This window comes from Talpa occidentalis, unplaced genomic scaffold (genome assembly GCF_014898055.3).
Source record: "Talpa occidentalis isolate TD23 unplaced genomic scaffold, MPIMG_talOcc4v2.1 talOcc4.4, whole genome shotgun sequence".
In the NCBI taxonomy this organism is placed as follows: Eukaryota; Metazoa; Chordata; class Mammalia; order Eulipotyphla; family Talpidae; genus Talpa; species Talpa occidentalis.
The window spans coordinates 42,072,504-42,094,163 of NW_023604295.1; the positions used below are offsets into that span (position 1 = coordinate 42,072,504).

General features: G+C 38.4%; 1 protein-coding gene across 2 annotated transcripts in view; it reads left to right on the forward strand.

The window, feature by feature from the left end:
• Positions 1-21,660, forward strand: part of OSBPL11 (oxysterol binding protein like 11) — a 100,589-nt gene that overhangs the window by 43,366 nt on the left and 35,563 nt on the right. For both annotated transcript variants that reach the window (XM_054700494.1, XM_037525395.2), the window contains exons 4-7: positions 6,153-6,328; positions 7,439-7,518; positions 9,248-9,424; positions 19,312-19,513. In XM_054700494.1, coding sequence (XP_054556469.1) covers positions 6,153-6,328; positions 7,439-7,518; positions 9,248-9,424; positions 19,312-19,513 — 635 coding nt within the window. The remainder of the gene's footprint in view (positions 1-6,152; positions 6,329-7,438; positions 7,519-9,247; positions 9,425-19,311; positions 19,514-21,660) is intronic.

Below are 21,660 nucleotides of genomic sequence, written 5' to 3' on the forward strand. Positions count from 1 at the left end.
GAATTGCTGGATCATTTGATAATGCTATGTTTAGCTTTTTTAAAAAAAGATTCATTTATTTATGCATATAAGAACTGGGGTACAGGCCACAGAGGATTCACCAGAGACAGAGTGGGGAACAGAACAGGCAGATTGACTGAAATACACTGCTGAGGGGAGCAGCAGGCTAGATAGGTGAGGTCTGCTGCACCATGTGGGTTATCTTCCTAGCCAGGGATCGAACTTGTGCTGCAGGGGCTGCAGATAGTTTCATAGTGCTGTGTCTTAACCCCTTACACCACCAGGGAGACCCACTACATTTAACTTTTTTGGGGACGCTCCATACCATTTTGCATTGCAGCTACATCATTTAAAACATTCCTACCTCTATGCACAAGGGTTCCAAATTCTGCAGTGTACTCAGAAACATTTGTTATTTTCTGCTTTTTGCTTGCTTATCTGTTTTTTTTTTCCATAGCCAGCTTAATTGGTGTGGTTTTTGAACATTTTAAGTAATAAAGCTAGAATTTTAACCCAATTGTACTGGCTCTAAAATCTGTATTCTTTATATTATGTCATGCTGCTTTGAATTCTCGCATGTCATTTGAAAACATCTGCTTTTGGCCATAATGGAATAAAATGAATTGAATTTGCCTTCCTACCGACTAGAAAGTGAGACATTATATATGAAAGAGTAGCTTTAGGACATTTTGAAGAATAGTGGAAGCACTGATGAAAATGTGATTGTTTAAAGGAGAAGAAGGTCCACGTTTACTTTGAAGCAACATTGGGTGAATCAAATAGGAGTGACATGGTCCATTGTCTATTGCAGTACTTTTTACAATAGCTAAGATATGGAAACAACCTAAATGCCCAAAAACAGATGACTGGATCAAGAAGAGGTGGTACATATACATAATGGAATATTCAGCAATCAGAAAACATAAATGCATGCCATTTGCAGCAACATGAATGGAGCTGGAAGGGATTATGCTCAGTGAAATTAGTCAGAAAGAAAAAGAAAAATATCAAATGGTTTCACTTATAGGAGGAATATAGGGAAACTGAACAAAGTGTCAAAAAAAAAAAGAGAGAAAACTGGCAGGCAAACTATAGATCTGAGGCATATAGCAGGTATATAGAGGAAGAGGGATCAAAACGGGGAGGGTGGTAACTGTTCAGGGGTGATATGGTGGTAGGAGATTTATAGGCACTACACATGAGGGGAGAAATAAAATACTCTACAAAAATCAACAATGATGTAATAAAATGAAAAAGTTTAATAAAATAAATACTATTAAAAGGGAAAAAAATAGGAGTGACATGTAAGTTGGACATCACATGAGAGTTCAAAGCTGGCCATGAAAACTGAGAAGGGAAGCATTCCCATTGAAATGAAAGGGGCAATTCTCTAGGGTTCCCATCTCTTATTTTTTTTTTTTTCTAAATAAGTAATATCAAGGGACTCTTTTCATTTTTGTAATTTTTTTAAGGCTTATATTCAGATGACATCCAGAATTTTTTTGTCCCTGTCAAGTTCCCGAAGTGGAACAGAATAAGAAAGCTCCAAAACATACCCAATTATATAAGAGTTAGTATACGTTATAGATGGCATTTTAGGTTAATGGCATCTTGAGGTCAGTGGTGGGTGTTTGTGTCATTGCAAGAGGGAAGCTGCCAGTAAGATCCCATTAACCACTGGTTGCCTGGGTAGTTAGCTAATAGATCCAAGCAAACATTCTGAGATATAGAGGACTACTCTTCCTTAGCCCTATTCTTATTATTTCTCTGGTTGTGTAAGAGACCAGTTTTTAGCAGCATCAGAAAGTGTGTGGATGAAGAAAATGCATCTGACAACACAGGACCTTTTGCCAACTTTCCCTAACAGTGACCTCAGCTTGTAAACTTGATTGCGGGAGACCCACTCTAGAAAAAAGTTTCATTTTCAATTTTCTGTCAACCTGTTTGGAGGTGTTGTGATACAGTAGAGATACACTGGGTCCTGAGCTTGGAACATTTAGACTGAATGATAAAAGGGGGACCAAAAATGTCAAATCCTGAGAAAAGACCCTAGGCTTAGCGGCTCAGTTGCATTGGCATGCCTATCCAAACTTTTGTCTATGAGTTGCCAGTGAAGTTTAAGTAGCAAAAACATTGTGCCTGTGCCAGATAGTGAAGACACTTTCCCTATAATAGAGTTCTATTTTAACTAAGGACAATTTAGAGCAGCTGGGAGAAGTCAAGCATGGAATACTCTATAAATAACTGCTTGTTTAGATTGTGGTACTCTAGGAAAGTCATAGCAGCAAGACCCTCTGCTAAATCCACTTCCTCCCATTTTCAACTGTAATTTCTGAAGGTGAGATTGTCTTTCATATGGTTTAGAGTTCTGTCCATGCTGAGCATTGAAGTCTTGGGATTGTTGGAACAAAGCAACATAGTTACCTTTCTGTCCAAAATCTTCATTAAAATTTATTTTTGTCATCATGAAATATAGTTCCAAGTCAGAATGTTTTTTAGGTTGAAGTTGTACTAGATAATACTTCACTGTGAGTTTTGAGCTGTTAAAAAGATTAGTCATTTCCCCAAACTGACAGTCTTTGTTATTTTAAAATGGCAAAAAAAAACCCCAATTATTTTTCCTTTAACAACTTTTGGTGACTATCCTGCATGTAAAGATTTATGCTAAATCTTGTTTCCCTGCCACATTTTGCTTTGTTTCTGCATTTCTTTAGTTTATTGCTTAGGCCAGCTTGCTAAAAATGCCTTGAACAAGAGTCTAATACCCTCTGGGCATAAGCTTTCAAACTATGTGGATTGTCTCTCTGTCCTTAATCTACATGTCTTGTAAAATAATCATTTGCTGACTAATTTCTAATATTTTACTAGACCCTTGTCATCTTTGTTTTTTGTATATCTGGATGATTTGTGGTAATGCTTTTGGGATAATGTACTTATTCATAACAAACATGAGATTTCAAAACATTGTACTCTAAATTTTCTTTAAATTGACTACTTCATTTTCCTTTGCCCATATTAAGTGAATTATACTGACTGCTTTGAACTGTGGGAAAAGATTTCCTTCTCTTCTTCCTTTTTGTGTTTATTCATTCCTCCTTTGTTTTGTTCACAGCTTTACTGTGATAGAATGCACACATATCATACACTTTGCCTATTTAAAGTGTACAACTCAGTGATTTTCAGTCTATTCAAGAGATTGCCTTCTTGCTAACAGACTCTTTCTGTTCACTTGATGAATTTTTTTATAAGTAGATTCATGTCTTAGTCTGTTTGGGCTGCTCTAACAAAGTACCAAGTCTGTGTAACTTATACACAAAAGAAAATTAATTTCATAGTTCTGGAGGTTGGAAGTCTTTGACCAAGTTGCCAGCATAGGAGTGTCTTTTGGACTGCAGATTTCTCATAGTATTCTTCGTGGCATAAAAAGGGAAGGGGCAAGGAAACTTTCTTGGGTCTCATTTATAACGGTATCAATCCCACTCGTTACCCAAACATTTTCCACCTCTCTGTCACTTTTTTTTTTTAAAGATTTATTTATTTATACAAGCACTGGGTACAGTCAGAAGCGTGGGAGGGTGAGAGAATTCACCAGAGCCAGAGTGGGGAGCAGAGCAGGCAGAAGGACCGAAGTACACTGCTGAGGGGAGCAGCGGGCGGCAGGAGAGGTCTGCGCACCATGTGGGACCCTCCTCTGGTGGCCGGGGAGCAGCCGGGGATTGAACCAGCGCTGCAGAGGCTGCGGGCAGCTTCGCAACCCAGCGCTCAACCGCTGCGCCACCGGGGAGACCCACTTTTTTTTTTTTTTATGCAACTTCAGTGTACAACATTGTATATATGATTAAGAGATATAGGTTCACACCTCTTCAGATGTATGTTACCACATCATGCCCACCACAAAGATACTCATAGCCCTCTGCCGTAGTCTATTAGGCCCCCTCTACCCTACCCCCTTCCCATGTCTTAATACCTTAGGAGTTAGGATTTTTTTTTTAACTTTTCCTTTTTTTAAGAGGAGGAAAATGAAACCATCCACCACCTTGGCTATGGTGGACCCAACTCATGGGGATGTTCCAGGGACACCTGGGAGTAGCCAAGCCAGACCCCTTTAGATGCTGTCTGCGAGCCAAACAGCTTACAGGAGGTTTCCAAAGAAGAAAAGGCACTTTTTCACCCAGTTGGGCAATGACATTCTTTGAGGGCACCTAGAACCTTTTAGTAAGCTTGCGGTGTACCCTAACCAGATACCTTCGGTTGTTCTGAGGGTTCCTTACCGGCCACCAGAGAACCAAAAATAAAAAAAGAGAGAGAGAATAAGAAGTCCTCATACTCTATTACCTGTTTTCTATCCCTGTATGTGCCACCAAATGTGGGGAAGAATTGGTGGGTTATAGGCCGGGGGTGCAGGAGTAAAAGAATTCACCAGAGACAGCATGGAAAATAGGAAAGGTGGATTTACTGAAATATACTGCTAAAAGAAGCAGCATGTGAGACAGGAGCGGTCTGCTGTGCCAAGAGTTAGGGTTTCAACACAAGAATTTTGTGGGGTCACATTCAAACCATAGAAAGTCATATGTGCATTTTACTAAGGACGGGTCACGTGTTTTAGAAGTTTAAGATGATGTCAGAGGCTGTCTTGTGTTTATTCAAATAATCCCTTTAAATCTTGAGAAAATAGGGGCCTCCCCGGTGGCGCAGTGGTTGAGCGCTGGGTTGCGAAGCTGCCCGCAGCCTCTGCAGCGCCGGTTTGATTCCCGGCTGCTCCCCGACCACCAGAGGAGGGTCCCACATGGCGCCCAGACCTCTCCTGCCGCCCGCTGCTCCCCTCAGCAGTGTGCTGCAGTCCTTCTGCCTGCTCTGCTCCCCACTCTGGCTCTGGTGAATTCTCTCACCCTCCCGCTCTTCTGACTGTACCCAATGCTTGTATAAATAAATAAATAAATCTTTAAAAAAAAAAAAATCTTGAGAAAATAACCCTAATTTGAGGGGAAATTCACTAAGTAAAACTGCACCGTCAATAAACATGAAAAATGTTCTTAACTCCTCTAACAGTGAAATGGAAGTTTAGAAACCTTGGAATATTGAAAATTAATATGTATTTTTAAATCACATATGAACATAATTTTAGAAGTCAGACACATACTAACAGACCAGTCACAAAAACAATAGTCCTTTGCTTTCCCATCTCTTTTCTCAGATAAGTACTTTCAACTTCTTTGGCTTCCTTCTCATCAGTTCTTTTTGTTTACTGATTTCATTCCATTCCTGATTCCATTCTCTCCCAGTTTGATGTGGCTGATATGGTTGCCATGTTGCTTAAGACAATACCTTCTAGAAACTTGAACTGGATCAAATTATCTCAGTGGTTCTATTATATAACACACTAACTTGTAGAATTCCAAACAATTCCAAACCCTAACATTGACCTACTTTTGATATAGAAACTTTAAAGATTTTTAAAAGAACTTTTGTACTACTTAAATTGGAATCTAAGTTAATTTATTTCCTAAAGTAGTTAATCTAGAACCAAATCAAAACATCAAATTCTTTTCCAAAGTATATCAGTATTTCATCATTTAGTTTCAAGTTCCTTATGTTTCTGCATCTCCAGTTGCAGCCTTTTCATTTTTAAACAGGATAAGTAATCTTTAGTCATGACCTATTTAATGGTACGGTCACAAAAATCTTTCTACCCTGACATTATTCTCAATGCCTATTTCACTGATTAAATCTTAAAAGCAGATCCACATTTTTACATAGCAGTTAGTTAGCATCATAACTCATGTTTTGATTTGTTGCCAATGAGTGTTAAATAAGAATTCTCACTACTGTTTTTCTTTGGGCAATTTACCCTGCCTGAATGAATTCTGGAGAGAAATCTTCTGAAAGGATATTATATATCTCCTTTTGGCATTATCTAGTATGCTTCTTTCCTATTAAATGCCTCTTCCTTAGCTGAAGGTTTTACAAGTGTTATGAAACCTATTCAATTTTCAGTTACCTTTACTAAGAAAGTCAACCTAGGTGTACCCAAGTACTTCTTGAAATGTTTTTGAATTGAACTTTTTAAAAGCAAAAACTCCAAACAGTAACTGAAAATTTAATTTACATGAGGAAATGTTTAAAATATCTTACTATTTTTTTATTCACTACAGGTTTTTTGTTTTAAACAATGAAGCTGGGCAATTGGAGTACTTTGTAAATGAACAGTCTAGAAATCAGAAACCCAGAGGTACGTTGCAGCTTGCAGGAGCTGTAATATCACCCAGTGATGAGGACTCTCATACCTTCACTGTAAATGCTGCCAGTGGGGAACAGTATAAACTCAGAGGTATGACTGAGATATGAGAATTAATTGTGTGATTTTCTTGAGAAGTTGGTGTACTTCTCTACTTTCATTTGGGTTTAGGAAATAGATACTACTGTCATTGATGAAGACAATATACTTAATTTTGGTATTCCTTAAGAATTCATGAAATCTTTTAATAAACAACTTTTTTTAAGTGGTACAGTGAACAAGTCTGTTTGATTGGTCCTTCTAGAAGATTTGTGTAGATGAAACCATGATTACTGAGAAATCTAAAAACAGACTTCTTTAAATGCTGTTCATGTCTGCCATGGGTTTCTATATTATTCCTTTGCCTAGTTTTATCTCCATACCTTTTTTTTTCTTTTTTAAAGATTGATTTGATTGATTTATGCATACAAGAGCTGGGGTACAGGCCAGAGAGGGGGGTGGGAGGATTCACCAGAGACAAAGTGGGGAACAGAACAGGCAGACTGAATGAAATACACCGCTGAGGGGAGCAGCGGGTGAGACAGGAGAGGTCTGCTACGCCATGTGGGTTGCTCCCTGGGGGGCATCGAACTCGTGCTGCAGAGGCTGCGGATTGCGGCGCTTAACCCCTTGTGCCACCAGGGAGGCCCCTGCATGCCTTTTTTTTTGTGGTTTTTAGTGATTAAATAATTGGGATTAGTTAAAATGTTCATATTTGTTGAAATAAAGTATGACTTTTATTTAGATTAGTTTAATTTGTGAAGAAATTTGTGGTCTTTATGTAATTAATGCACAAAAAGTATATGGTAATACTAATTGAGCATGCTACTAGAGATGTGAAAGTATTGAATACACATCAAATGCTTAATGCATATTATTTCTTTAAATAAGAGCATACTTTCATGAGAAATTTGACATGTCAAGTATCATATCCCTACCTAGCTACATGTAATTTATCCTTCTTATGAAATACCTACAGCTCCCTACTGTGTTACCAAATAAAGTTGTTGCTCTGGCCTCTTTCCTACCTCCCTCAGGGACATATGCTCTAGGGAGAATAGAAGTAATCCCTGTTTTTCAGTTATTTGTTCTTATGATGCATACAATTAATTGTATTCAAAAATAAATATAAAAATTGAATAACTTTGAGATTCTTTTTATCAGCCACAGATGCTAAAGAGCGACAACACTGGGTTAGCAGACTTCAGATCTGTACGCAACATCACACTGAAGCTATTGGAAAGGTATGTGGATTCATATATGATACTAATGCACAAAAATGAGGAAAGAATTTTTTTTACATCCTTAATCCCATGCCATAAAAGTTAATCTGTACAATCCAGTTGTTTTTTAGTATATTCACAAGATTGCACAGCCATTGTATATAATATATAATTCCACAACATTTTCACCATACCTCCCCCAAACTCATGTCCATTAGCAGACTCCCTGTTTTCCCCTTCCCAAGCTTCTAGCAAATACTAATCAATTTTCTATTTCAAGAAATTTGTCTATTCTGGACATGTCATATAAATGGAGTCATTTGGTGTGTTTTTTTTTATGTCTAACTTCTCAGAATAATTTTTAAGGTTCATCCAGGTTGTTGCATATATCATTCTTTTTTCCTTTTTATGGCTGAATGCGATTCTGTTGTGTATATGTAAACTATATCTTGTTTTTCTGTTCATTAGTTGATGGACTCTTTTGGGTTTTTATTCTGTGAGTATTATGAGTACTACTACTATGAATATTTGTGTTTAAATTTTTGTATGAACACAAGATTTCAGGTCTTTAGGATATATAATTAGAAATGGAATTACTGGGCTATCTGGTAATTATCTTTAATATTTGAAGGAACTGCTAAACTATTTTCCAAAGCAGTGGAATGATTTCACATTCCCACTAGTAATGTATGAGGTTACAATATCTCTATATTCTTGCTAGTATTTGTTATTATACCATTTTTTAAAAATTAAAGCCATCTTATGTGTATGACATGGAATCTTATGGTGTTTTTGTTTTCATTCCCTTAATGACTAATAATGTTGGCCATCTTTTCAAGTGCTTATTGGTCATTTGTATATCTTCTTTGGATAGTTTTGGAGTACTATGTTATTTTGGGTAAAAGGGAAAGGTTCAGTAATTGAAATCTAAAATTAGAGATAACTCAAAATTAATACATGGGAACACAGTTAAAGAATTCCATAGCTAGGTGGTGGCCTTACCTTTTTTTTTTTTCCCCTTAGTATTTATTCGCAGAGGTAAATTTTGAAAAATTGTTGTGACTTAGACCTGCAACCTAGTCTTCAGGAAATCTGACAGAAACTTTACTCATATTACAAGATACTAGTCACTGGTAGTGATCAGAAAGTACTTATGTGTTCCTGATGCTTACATGCTACATTAGAAAATGTGTTATGTTGAATATTGCTAAGTAGATTTTTTTTTGTTTTGCTTCAATCATGGTGTTTTAAAAATCTGAAGTTACAAACTGTAAGACTGACCCTTGAAAGCAGACTGTAGTTCTAGACACTAGGGAGAAGAGGGAGAGAGGTGGAGAGTAGAGAACTGTGAGGAAGAGATGCAGTGCAGTGTGGTGGAGAACTGGGCACTTTGATGGTGGAAAAACTTTGGTGACTGCACCTGAGGGGAAAAATCCTGTATTGTGAAAACATAAAGAAGGATGTTTTAAAAAAATAGAGTTTTCTTGTTCCATTATTTTTAAAATATGAAAAATACTCTTGACAGCATATACTTGGAATTAATTTTCTAAATAAATTGTCTTTTACTCTGGAATGTATGAATTGCTTCAGTTATAAATGTTAAATTTTATCATCTTCAGAATCATTCCTGTAGTCAATTCTGAGATTAATTTAATTTTTAAAACCTCATGTATAAGCGTTGAGTATATATTAAGTTGAGGATTAGAGAATCTAAATTTTTAAAAAAGGAATAATTTTCTTTGCCTAATAGAATAATCCTCCACTGAAGTCACGGAGCTTCTCACTTGCATCTAGTGGTAATTCTCCCATATCCCAGAGGAGACCAAGTCAAAATGCCATTTCTTTTTTTAATGTTGGACATTCCAAACTACAATCAGTGACCAAGAGAGCTCACTTGCCTCCAGACCATCTTGTGGAAGTCAGAGAAGTAAGTATGAATTAAAGTCAAGTTAAAATGCATAAAATAATGTTACTGGCTTAGTTTTGTTACAAAATAATGTTCAGTCCTATTTGTGCCTTGTGGTGCCCTCACTGCTTCCCATTTAGTATGCTGAGATAATTTTTAAATCATAAAGATTCCCTGATTATATATGGTGTCCTAAGTTTCCTCAGGTCTGTCAGCTATGTAGTCGATACATTATCATTTTTCAAAAAGCTTTATCTTTTATTTCTCAAGTAAAAATAGATTCCTTTGATGTAAAATTTATGATTCAAAAGGTTTTTAAGCCTAGTGGGAGGATTATATGGCCGAACAAATGCCTCTTTAAAAAAGAAAACACAGGTCCTCCCTGGTGGCACAGTGGTTGAGCGCTGGGTTACGAAGCTGCCTGCAGCCTCTGCAGCGCCGGTTCGATCCCTGGCTGCTCCCCGGCTGCCGGGGGAGGGTCCCACATGGTGTGCAAACCTCTCCTGCCGCCCGCTGCAGTATACTTCGTCAGTCTGCCTGTTCTGTTCCCCCCTCTGGCTCTGGTGAATTGTCTCACCTCCCGCGCTTCTGACTATACCCAGTGCTTGTATAAAAAAATAAATAAATCTTAAAAAAAAAAAAGTTTCACTTATTAAAAAAAAAGAAAACACAAATGTATAAATATATGTATATATAAATTTCAAGTATACATAGAATTAAATAGTTAAATCTTTGATGTTGCCTTTTCTCACTTTTTTCCTCTTTTTCTTTAAAATTGAATAACAAATAATTCTAATTAATAAAGGATGCGTTTGTTAGGATCTGCGTGTTCCAGGTATTGTTTGCTATGTTAAACTTCCTAGGTATTACAGATAACTTTATAGTAGATTGTGAAATAATCACATCCAAATAATTCATGGGAGGAGACTGGGAAAAATGTCCTCTCTGTCAAGATATTCTGGGTTTTGTTTATAGATAAATTGAGGTTTGGAGAGATGAAGTAACATGCTTGAAATAAATAGACACTAGCTTTTGGTTCACTTTCTAGTCTACTAAACTGGAACACCAAATTCAGGAAAACAATTTTCTTAATAGACATATTACTGGGTTTTATTAAAGAACATAACTCAGGAACAGCCAGATGGAAGACATGCAAGTGGCAAGATATGGAGTAAATTGTGCACCTCCCTTGCCCAGCTGTTTGGTTATACCCTCTTTGGCCATACCACCTCCCATTACCTCCACCCTAAGCTCTCTAAACCACCTCCTTGTTTTTGTTTATTTTTGGTGGGGGACGGTTATGAAGACTTAATTACGTAGTCATGATTGACTAAATTGCTGACCATTGATTTAAACCACCAGCCCCTCGTCTCCCTAGAGTGGTTGTAAAAAGAGGCTGAGTGTTCCAGCCCTGTAACCACTTAGTTGGTTCCCTTGGCAACTAGTCCCTCTATAGACACCCCAAAAATCAACTCATTAACATAAACTTTAGTGTTGTTGAAAGGGGTTTGTTAGGAATAGCAAAACACACCCATTTTGCCTTTATGCTTTGAAGCTATTTCAGGAACAAAACCAAATAAAATAAAAGGTGCCCCTGTTCTAATTACTTAGGAAATTAGAAAGTTTTAGGAGCTGTGTGCCTGTGCCAGGAAGGGGTGGGAGGCAGGGACCAAAAAAATATTTTTTATTATGTCACACATTGTTTCATGCCAAAATGATGATCTGTAGAAAAAGCAGGTGGTTCAGTGTGCAATTCAGTTGCATAAGTGCTTTTCCTCAAGGCAGCCATTGTACTCAGGTACACAATGGAAAAGTGCCCTTTTTTTGGGGGGGGGGGTCTATGCAGCAGAAGTGTACTTACCATTTTCTACATAGACTGAACATATGTAATCAAGAATCAAGATATAGTAAAACTATGATTTTTACTGCTTTTTCAAGGACTTTTTTTTAAATTGTCTAAGTGGGAAGCACTTTAATGTTGGCTTCCCCCTCCCCCCTACTGTATCATATTTTTCTTTTTTTTTTTTTTAATTTCTTTATTTATGCATACAAGAGCTGGGGTACAGGCCAGAGGTGCAGGGGGTGAGAGGATTCACCAGAGACAGAGTGGGGAACAGAATAGGCAGATTGACTGAAATACACTGCTGACTGACTGGAGTACACTGCTGAGGGGAGCAGCGGGAGAGACAGGAGTGGTCTGCTGCGTCATGTGGGTTGCTCCCTGGCGGGGGATCGAACTCAATTTGCAGAGGCTGCTGATAGCTTCATAGGTTGCATCTTAACACTTGCACCACCAGAGAGGCCCATGTTTTTCTTTTTTTAAATTATTTATGGTTTTTATATCATTGTTATTTCTCCTCTTAGGTATAATCCTCATAAAATTACTACCACCAGAAACCTATGAACCGTCACCGTGTATCTTGTGCTCTTCCCTCCCCTGTTTTAATCCCCCTCCCTCCCTCTTGTCTCCAATTTATAGTTTGTCTGCTAGTTTTGTCTTTCTTTCCCCTGACCCCTTGTATGGTTTCTCTGTGTTCCTCCTATAAGTGAAACCATCTGATGTTTTACTCTCTTTCAAGGACATTTTTTTAAAAGATTTATTTATTTATACAAGAACCGGGGTACAGGCCAGAGGCATGGGAAGGTGAAAGAATCTACCAGAGACAGAGTGGGGAGCAGAACAGGCAGACGGATCGAAAACACTGCTGAGGGGAGCAGCAGGTGAGACAGGAGAGGTCTGCCGCGCCATGTGGGTATCTCCCTGGCTGGCCAGGAATTGAACATGTGCTGCAGCGGCTGGGGACATTTTCATAGTGCTGCACTCAACCTGCTGCACTACTGGGGAGGCCCTCAAGGACATTCTTTTTTTTTTTTTTTTTTTAAGATTTATTTATTTATGCATACAAGAGCTGGGGTACAGGCCAGAGATGTGGGAGGTGAGAGGATTCACCAGAGACAGAGTGGGGAACAGAACAGGCAGACTGACTGAAATACACTGCTGAAGGGAGCAGCGGGCAAGGAGGAGAGGTCTGCCTCGCCGTGTGGGTTTCTCCCTGGCTGGCCGGGGATCTAACTTGTGCTTCAGAGGCTGTGCATTGCTTCATAGTGCGGTGCTTAACCCCTTGTGCTACCAGGGGGAGGCCCCTTCAAGGACATTCTTAGGTACACTTTTTCCCTTATAAGTGAATGCTGGTGAAGAATACAGTGACTACTGGTATAGTTGGTGCCACTACCTTGATTCTCACTAAAATGCCAGCAATGTTATCTACCAGTATTTTGCACTGTTAGTGCCAATGCTACCACCATGAAAAAGGCAAATAATTTCCTAAAATTATAATGAAAATAGTTTGGAAAAGAGTCTGTTAAAAAACAAAATTCAGGGCCTCCCTGGTGGTGCAGGAAGTTGAGCACAGCACTGTGAAGCTGTCCGCAGCCTCTGCAGCGCTGGTTCGATCCCCGCCGGCCTCAGAGCAACCCACATGGCGAGCAAACCTCTCCTGTCTTGCCCGCTGCTCTCCTCAGCAGTGTATTTCGTCAGTCTGCCTGTTCTGTTCCCACTCTGTCTCTGGTGAATCCTCTCACCCTCCTGTGCATCTGGCCTGTACCCCAGTTCTTGTATAAATAAAATAAATCTTTAAAAAAACAAAAACAAAATTCACAATTTAGAGACTGAATTTATTCAGTGATTCATGAATCTGCATCATTTAGTCTAGATACTGCCAGAAGTTAAACTAGCAAAAGAAAAGATTGTTTCAGGTGAAGCCACCTTACCTCAGGGAAAGTGATATTAAGCTGATTAGGACACTACAGATCAATAGGTTTAGGATACCAGTTTTGGGAGAGGTTGAAACTAGGAAACTACATTAGGTTTTAATGGGAGACCCAACATAAAAGTCTCCATTTTGAGTCTTTTTTTTTTTTTTTCCTATCTTTCACAATCCCTACAATGATCTACAGAACACAAATTGAGAATTGTTGTCCTAGAGTGATTCCGCTCCAAGAGGTTGTAATGCAAGGATACAATCCAAAGTGAGTTTAAAATGAACATTTTTAACAAAGTCCAAGGGTGAGTCCAACAATGCATTTAATAGCAGCAGGCAAAACCAACTTATTATTGAGAATACTATCATGTGCTTGAATATAAATTTATAGTTAAAGCTTTACCTGACTAAAAGGATCTGTTTTAGTATGCTAAAAACAAAATTAATTTCTTCAGGGGAAATTTGAAGGTTGTATTAGCTTTTTTAAACATTAGGCAGTGTCCTGTCTAGCAAAGAGAAAGGAGCTCCAATTGTACAAAATGGAAGACTTCTCAATAGGAGGGGGCAAGATAAGGAAGAGAGTGGATTGTTTCATGGACGGTCACTTCAGGGATTGGAGAGGTCTTTTATTTTTATTTATTTATTTATTTTTTTAAGCAATAGACATTTATTGTTCACCATTTTTTTTTTTGACAATCTAATTAAACTTTATAGAATGCAGTTCAATTATGTAACAAAGTAGGTTGACTTTCAGACAGACAAGTTTGGGATATGCATCAGCTAGTTAATCACTTGTCTGCCACATCATGTAAACTAGGATTAAACCTTTCATCACACAAAATCCTGGGGACATTCTAGCTCCATGTCAGGGTCTTTTATGGACAGAGTTCAGCTCATTCTCTTGCCAATTATTATTATTATTTTTTAAATAAATTTTATTTTTATATTCCCCATACAATTGCAACCCCCTTATTGTGACCCTAGTCCCTCTCCTCCCCGCCCCCAACTCCCCATAGTGTCTCTGGTTCATAGTTTTTTGTTGATTTTGATTTTCACTTGCTTATAGTTATTCATTTTCCTGGTCCCTTATTTAAGTTTTCTAGATTCCTGCTATGAGTGAGACCATCCGGTATTTTTCTTTTTCTTTCTGGCTTATTTCGCTGAGCATGATCCCTTCTAGCGCCATCCATGTTGCTGCAAATTGCATGTGTTTATCTTTTTTGAATGCTGAGTAATATTCCATGGTGTATATGTACCACATCTTCTTGATCCAGTCATCTATTTTTGGGCATTTGGGTTGTTTCCAAAGCTTAGCTATTGTAAACAGTGCTGCTGTAAACAAAGGGGTGCAGGTACTCTTTGGAATTGATGTTTCTGTGTCCTTTGGGTAAATCCCTAGGAGTGGAATTGCTGGATCATACGGAAGCTCTATGTTTAGTAGGTCCAGAAATCTCCACACAGCTTGGAGAGGTCTTTAGGCAGCTTACCTTGCTAATGTTGACCTGAGAAAGTCAGACTGACTGGTTAAAATTACATTCCTGGGAGGAGTTCCGTTTGCAGTTAGATATTAAGTCTTGGCTTGATGATGTGACCTTTAGCCCAAGTGACTCCACTTTGGGCCTATTGTCCCTTTTTTAAACAAGTATTTACTATTTATTATTAATACTGTCAGGTCACTACATTATTCAGTGCATGCTTCATGCTGGTACTGTGCAGTTACCCCCACACCCTTTTTTCTGAGAGGGATACATTCCAAGACCCCAAGTGGATGCCTCAAACACTAGATAGTACCAAACCCAATAGGTTTTTTTCCTGTACATACATATCTATGACAAAGTTTAATTTTTAAGTTAGGCACAGTAAGTGCTGATAATAACTAATAATAAAAAATAAGTTCTAATGATAAAAATTAACAAAACATAAAACCATAATAAAAATTATGTGAATGTGGTTTTTCTCTCTCAAAAATATCTTACTGTGTCCACCAAAAAATTCAGGAGGCAATTGGAAAAAAATGCTCATTTATTTGAAATAAAAAAAATTGCAATTCAGAGTACACAGATACAGTTAGAAAACTTAAAATGTGCCCCCAGAAGGGCATATTTTATGGGAGGAAAAGAAAAGGGTGAGGTAAGTGGTTAAAGAGATGATTAAAAAGCTTGAACTGTTTTTGGCTGTTCATAATTGGTTACTGATTTTCTAGAAGGGGTAAAAAGGAAACCAACCCAATGATTCTATCTTCTCCTTAGAGCCCACTATCATCAGTCATCCTGATGAATTTTCAATTGTAAACTTGTTGGTTTCTTGAAATAATTGCTCTTTGCCCAGTTCAAAGGAGACAAGTAATGCAGTTTCTTTGTAATAGTTCCTTGGCTTCATTTCAGAAATGGCTTCACAAATGTCAATTTTTCATACATGTAGTATTTTCAGACCATAGTTGCTCTCAAGTAACTGAAACTATGCAAGAGAAACTACAAATATGGGGACACTGCTATATTGTATTCTGGGAGTATATTCAGTCTATTAAGAGATAAACAGTTAAAATGCAAGTGATAAAATCATGATTCAGGGCCTCCCTGGTGGTGCAGGGGGTTAAGACGCAACCTACGAAGCTATTCGCAGCCACTGCAGCATGAGTTCGATCCCCAGCTGGCCAGGGAGCAACCCACATGGTGCAGCAGACCACTCCTGACTCACCTGCTGCTTCCCTCAGCAGTGTATTTCAGCTGGTCCGCCTGTTCTGTTCCCCACTCTGTCTTTGGTGAATCCTCTCACCCTTTGCACCTCTGGCCTGTGCCCCAGTTCTTGTATGCATACATAAATAAATCTTTAAAAAAAATCATGATTCAAGTTCAGCTTTAAGACAAACTAGATGCTACCTGAGTGATGTACTGTTATTATTTTCACCGTATCTAGCTATAAACACAGATTAAGAAAGTTTCAGCTTTCCTGGCATTTTATCTTTCTTGAGGAACTGGTTTTATAGTATGAGGAATAATCACTGAAATTAGAGATCAGTTTTCTACTTCTTTGTAAATGTGTTATCAACCTATTTGTTTGCTTTGGAAAGCTTTCACCAAAATTTAATATATGTTGATGAATGTGTAAATTTTGGATTATGAATGATGTTCAACTCTATATATTATTTAACTTTAGTAGATAATGCCAAACTCTTTTCAAAGTAGTTGTATTCATAATTTTAGTTTGGGGGAGGTAGTCCAGAAATTTACATAAAAAAATCATTAACACATACACAAAACACACATCTACACACATGTGTAAATGTTTATCTAGTGGTCTAGATATTAGTGGTCTAGGGGTTAAGTCTCAGCACTATCACTGCTACACCTGGAGTTGAGTTGGGTCCCCAACCAGAGAGCTAACCCACATGTTGCAGCAGACCTCTCCTGTCTTGCCTGCTGCTCCCCTTATCAGTGTATTTCAGTAAATTCCCCTGTTCTGCGCTCTACTCTGTCTCTGGTGAATCCTCTCACCCCCACCTACTTCTGGCTTATACCCCAGTTCTTCTACACAAAAATAAATTTTTTTTAAAAAAGTATATATAAATAACTTGATACCCACATTTTTTGTTTAAAATATTTTTTCTGATAAGGGTGAATGTTTGAGCCATTATCTGCCATTTGTTTTCAAGGGCTAGTTTATGTACTACTAGTTTATATACTACATAACTTGATTTGCTTGCTAGAATCATTTTGCTTGGCTTTCACAAGCCTCTGATGAACTGCATTAGAAGTCAACTGAAATAGCCTCTAAAAGCAAAGAGTCTCTCTGTTGCAACAGGAACTTTATTACCACTTTTGCAGTGGGAATGCTATGAGGGACGCAACAGTTGTGGAGCATGTTTGCAAGGCAAGACTCTCCTACTTGAGCAGAAGTTTTTGTGCCATTTATTAAAAGCATACAGGCTAGTAAAAGCTGATCATGTGATAATGGTATGAGGAGGAAGGTCCAGGAGGCAAGGGGGCTGAGGTTTACGAGGAACAGAGAAGGGGACATTGTGACCATACATCAAGAAACATTTGACAGCAAAGTATATGTGCTGAGGTTATCACAGGCAGAGTTATCCTGAGACCACCATGGAGATAGCCACATAATCAGGTTGATGGCGGCCTAGGCGCCCCCAGGCCTGCCTCGTGATACGGGCTATTCTCTCTAGGTAGTCAAGGAATGCTCTGCTGTGATTTCCAGATAGCAAATAGTCAGTTGCCTGTAAGTGGCCAGCTTGTATCCATCTCATAGGAATCCACATCTCTCTACTATGAAATTTCTTTGTGAGTTAATATTCAAGGATGGGCAGTTTGAGAACCCACTGATCACAGTTGAAAGTATTTAAGCATAAAATAAATTCTGTTTTGGGGCCTCCCTGGTGGCGCAAGGAGTGAAGTCTCAGTACTATGAAGCTATCCGCAGCCACTGCAGCACAAGTTTGATCCCCGCCAAGGAGGTGACCCACATGGCGCAGGAGACCCCTCCTGTCTCACTTGCTCCCCTCAGCAGTGTATTTCAGTAGATCCACATGTTCTGCGCCGCACTGTCTCTGGTGAATCCTCTCATCCCTCACACCTCTGGACTGCACCCTAGCTCTTGTATGCATAAATAAATAAATCTTTTAAAAACAGATAAGTAAGGGCCTCCCTAGTGGCGCATCAGTTGAGCCCTGGGTTGCGAAGCTGCTCACAGCGTCTTCAGTGCCGTTCGATCCCCGGCCCCCAGGCGAGGGTCCCACGTGGCGCAGACCTCTTCTGCCTGCCGAGGTCTGCCTGCCGCTGCTCCCCTCAGCAGTGTACTTCCTCCATCTGTCTGCCTGCTCTGCTCTCCACTCTGACTCTGGTGAATTCTCTCACCCTCCCGCGCTTCTGACTGTACCCAGTGCTTGCATAAATAAATAAATAAATAAAATCTTTTAAAATAAATAAGTAAATAAAAACATAAATAAATTCTGTTTTAATTTTTAAAAATTGGGTTGCTGGGGCCTCCCTGGTGGCACATAGGTTAAAGTCTCAGAGCTGTCAAGCTATTGCCAGCCACTGTGGCATGAGGTCAATCCCTGGCCAGGGAGCTAACCCACGTAGTGCAGCGGACCTTTCCTGTCTCCCTTCTGCTCCCCTTAGCAGTGTATTTCAGTACATCTGCCTGTTCTGTTTCCCACTCTGTCTCTGGCGAATCCTCTCACTCCCTCACACCTCTGGCCTGTACCCCAGTTTTTATATGCATAAATAAATAAATATAAATCTGAAAAAAAATTTTGGGTGCTCATCAACATTATTACTCTATTAACTGTTAGGAAAAGTGGACGGGACTTGTAATGCTGTGTGTATTAAAGCCTTTTAATTTGGAAGGCTTATATCTAGCACTTGCTGTGAAAAAGATTAGGAGAAAAGGAGGAGGTAGACCATCGTGTTCTCAATGTAAGTTCATACTGAACCTAACCACAAGTTCTGAAGAGAAGGTGATTGAGATCCTAAAGAGGGAATTAATGTTACTTTGGAATGAAAATTTAATGCTGCTAGGGCCTCCCCGGTGGCGCAGCGGTTGAGCGCTGGGTTGCGAAGCTGCCCGCGGCCTCTGCAGCGCCGGTTCGATCCCCGGCCTCTCCCCGGCCACCAGAGGAGGGTCCTACATGCCGCGCAGACCTCTCCTGCCGCCCGCTGCTCCCCTCAGCAGTGTGCTTCGGTCCTTCTGCCTGCTCTGCTCCCCGCTCTGGCTCTGGTGAAATCTCTCACCCTCCCGCGCTTCTAACTGTACCCAGTGCATGTATAAACAAAAAACAAACAAACAAATAAATAAATAAATAACATGCCTCTATAATAAATAAATAAATTATAAAAAAAAATTTAATGCTGCTATTATCGATGATCTAGAATGTTCTTTCTAATGACTGATAATAAAAGATGGTGAATCTTAGGAGCTTTGTTGCTTTCAAATAAAAAGTGCCAAAAGTCACCATCTTTTTCTTAAATTGCTAATCTAAGCACTATTTAAATAGTTGTTTATAAATTTCTAAGCCCAGTATATCCTAAAAATGGCTCAGAAGTGGTTGAATATGGTAATTAAAATGGCCACTGTATATGTATACATGTTATACAGAAATCATGTGGAACATACAGAACTATTGTTTTTCCTTAGATGATGTCTCATGCTGAAGGACAACAGAGAGACTTAATTAGACGAATTGAATGCCTTCCTGCTTCTGGTCACCTTAGTTCTTTGGACCAGGATCTCTTAATGCTCAAAGCTACTTCCATGGCTACTATGAACTGCTTAAATGACTGCTTTCATATCCTCCAGTTGCAGCATGCATCACATCAAAAGGGCTCATTACCTTCAGGTAAGTTAGCGATTAAGGTAGAACTTAATATTAAGGTGTCAAAATATGGATAGAACTGCATTCATTGTAATTCTGACTCCTGAAAATCTTAATAAAAAAAGAAAATAACATAGAAAATCTGTGAGTCTCTTGGTTTTTACTATCACACTAATGATGTATAGAGTCCTTTCTGTTTTATCATTTTTAAAATCTAAAATTATTTTAGGTATTCATGACTAATATTGAATAGAATCCTCAGACTCAACATGTCAAAAACTGAGCTCATTGGGATCATTTCTTGAGTTGAGCTCATAATGCATTATCTTCATATTGAAAAAATATGTACTAAAGACTGTCAGTACTTCTCAGTTTGAGAAATAAGGCTTATATCTTTTTTTAAATGAATAAACCTGTCATTTTTTAAATTGATATAATGGACAAAAGATTAAGTTTCAAGTATATAACATTTTATTTAATACATTTATATATTACAATATATTTACCTCCAAAGTTTTAGCTAACACCTCAATCATGTCACATAATTGTCATTTGTTTTTTGTGATGAGAACATGCAGGATCTAGTCTCTTAGCAACTTTGAATTACCAGTATTGTTTGAATAGCAACTTTGAATAACCAGTATTGTTGACTGTTTTCACTATTAGACCTGCAGAACTATTCATGTCCTAATAAGTTTGTACCTTTTAATATTATCTCCCTAATTCTCCCTACCCCATCACATTGCATTAGTAGTAGTAACTTAGTATTTCAGAAAAACTCATTGTTTTCTTATCCAGCTCACTCCCCTTGTTTGTAAAAAGAGGATAATTTAGAAAGCTTGAGTCTCTGCTCAGGAAAAACTTTGCCATGGTCAGATCTTGAGATGGATATAGTAATGAATCCTATCCTCTTGTGTGCCTGAATTCAGTATTTCAAGCTAACACACTTTTTTTTTAAACTTTGAGGTGGCATTGGTTTACAGCACTGTATATGATTTTGGGGTATAGGTTTATACCTCCTCAGAGGTGCATTGCCAGACCACACCCGCAACCAAAGCACCTATAGTCCTTTACAATAGACTATGGGACCTTCTTCTTGATTTGCTTCCACCCACCATTCTCCCTCCCCATCTAGTATCCTCAATTCTGCAGTCATATTTCTAGGGTTTGTTTCATTTAGTTTTGTCAGTTCTTTTGTTTCTCTATATTCCACATATGATTGGAATTATTCATTATTTGTCTTTCATCTTCTGACTTGTTTCACTTAGCATAATGTCCTCCAATTCCATCCATGTTGTTGCAGTTGCCAAGAGTTCATCCTTTTTGTAGCTGAATATTCCATTATGTATATATTCCACATCTCCTTAATCTACTCCTATTGTTGGACATTTAGGTTGTGTCCATAATATGACTGTTGTAAATAGTGCTGCAATGGACATAGGAGTGCATATAACCTTTGAATTAGTGTTTGTATATTCTTCAGGTCAGTAGCTAGGAGTGGAATCTCTGGGTCATATGGCATATCTATTTTTAATATTTTGAGGATCCTCCATACTGTTTTCCATAGAGGTTGGACCACTTTACATTCCTACCAAAAGTATGCACGGGTTGCTTTTTCTCCATGCTCTCACAAGCTGTTGTTGTTTCTGTTTGTGGGGGAGAGGAGAGGTTTTTTTTTGTTTGTTTGTTTTTGGTTTTTGGTTTTCTTTTTTAAATATGGAATGAGGTAGCTCACTGTCGTTTTTATTTGCATTTCGTGATGATATGTGATGGTGGACATTTTTTCATGTGCCTATTGGCCATCTGTATTATCTTCTCTGGAGAAATGTCTAATTCTTCTGCACAATTTTTGATTGGGTTTTTTAGTTGTATGAGTTCTTTGTAGACCTTGGATTTTAGCTCCTTTTTCGATGTATGATGTGCAAATATTTTCTCCATTCAGGAGGATGTCTTTTTGTTTTAATAATAGTTTCTTTTGCTGTACAGAAGCCTTTTAGTTTGATAGAGCCCCATTTGCTTATTTCTGCTTTTTTCCTTACCATTGGAGTTGGGGCCCCAAAACCAGTGTTATACAGTATTTTACCAGTATTTTTGTCTATGAGTTTTATGGTTTCAAAGTCATTAATCCATTTTCCGTTAAATTTTGTGAATGAGGTGAGAATGTCTAGTTT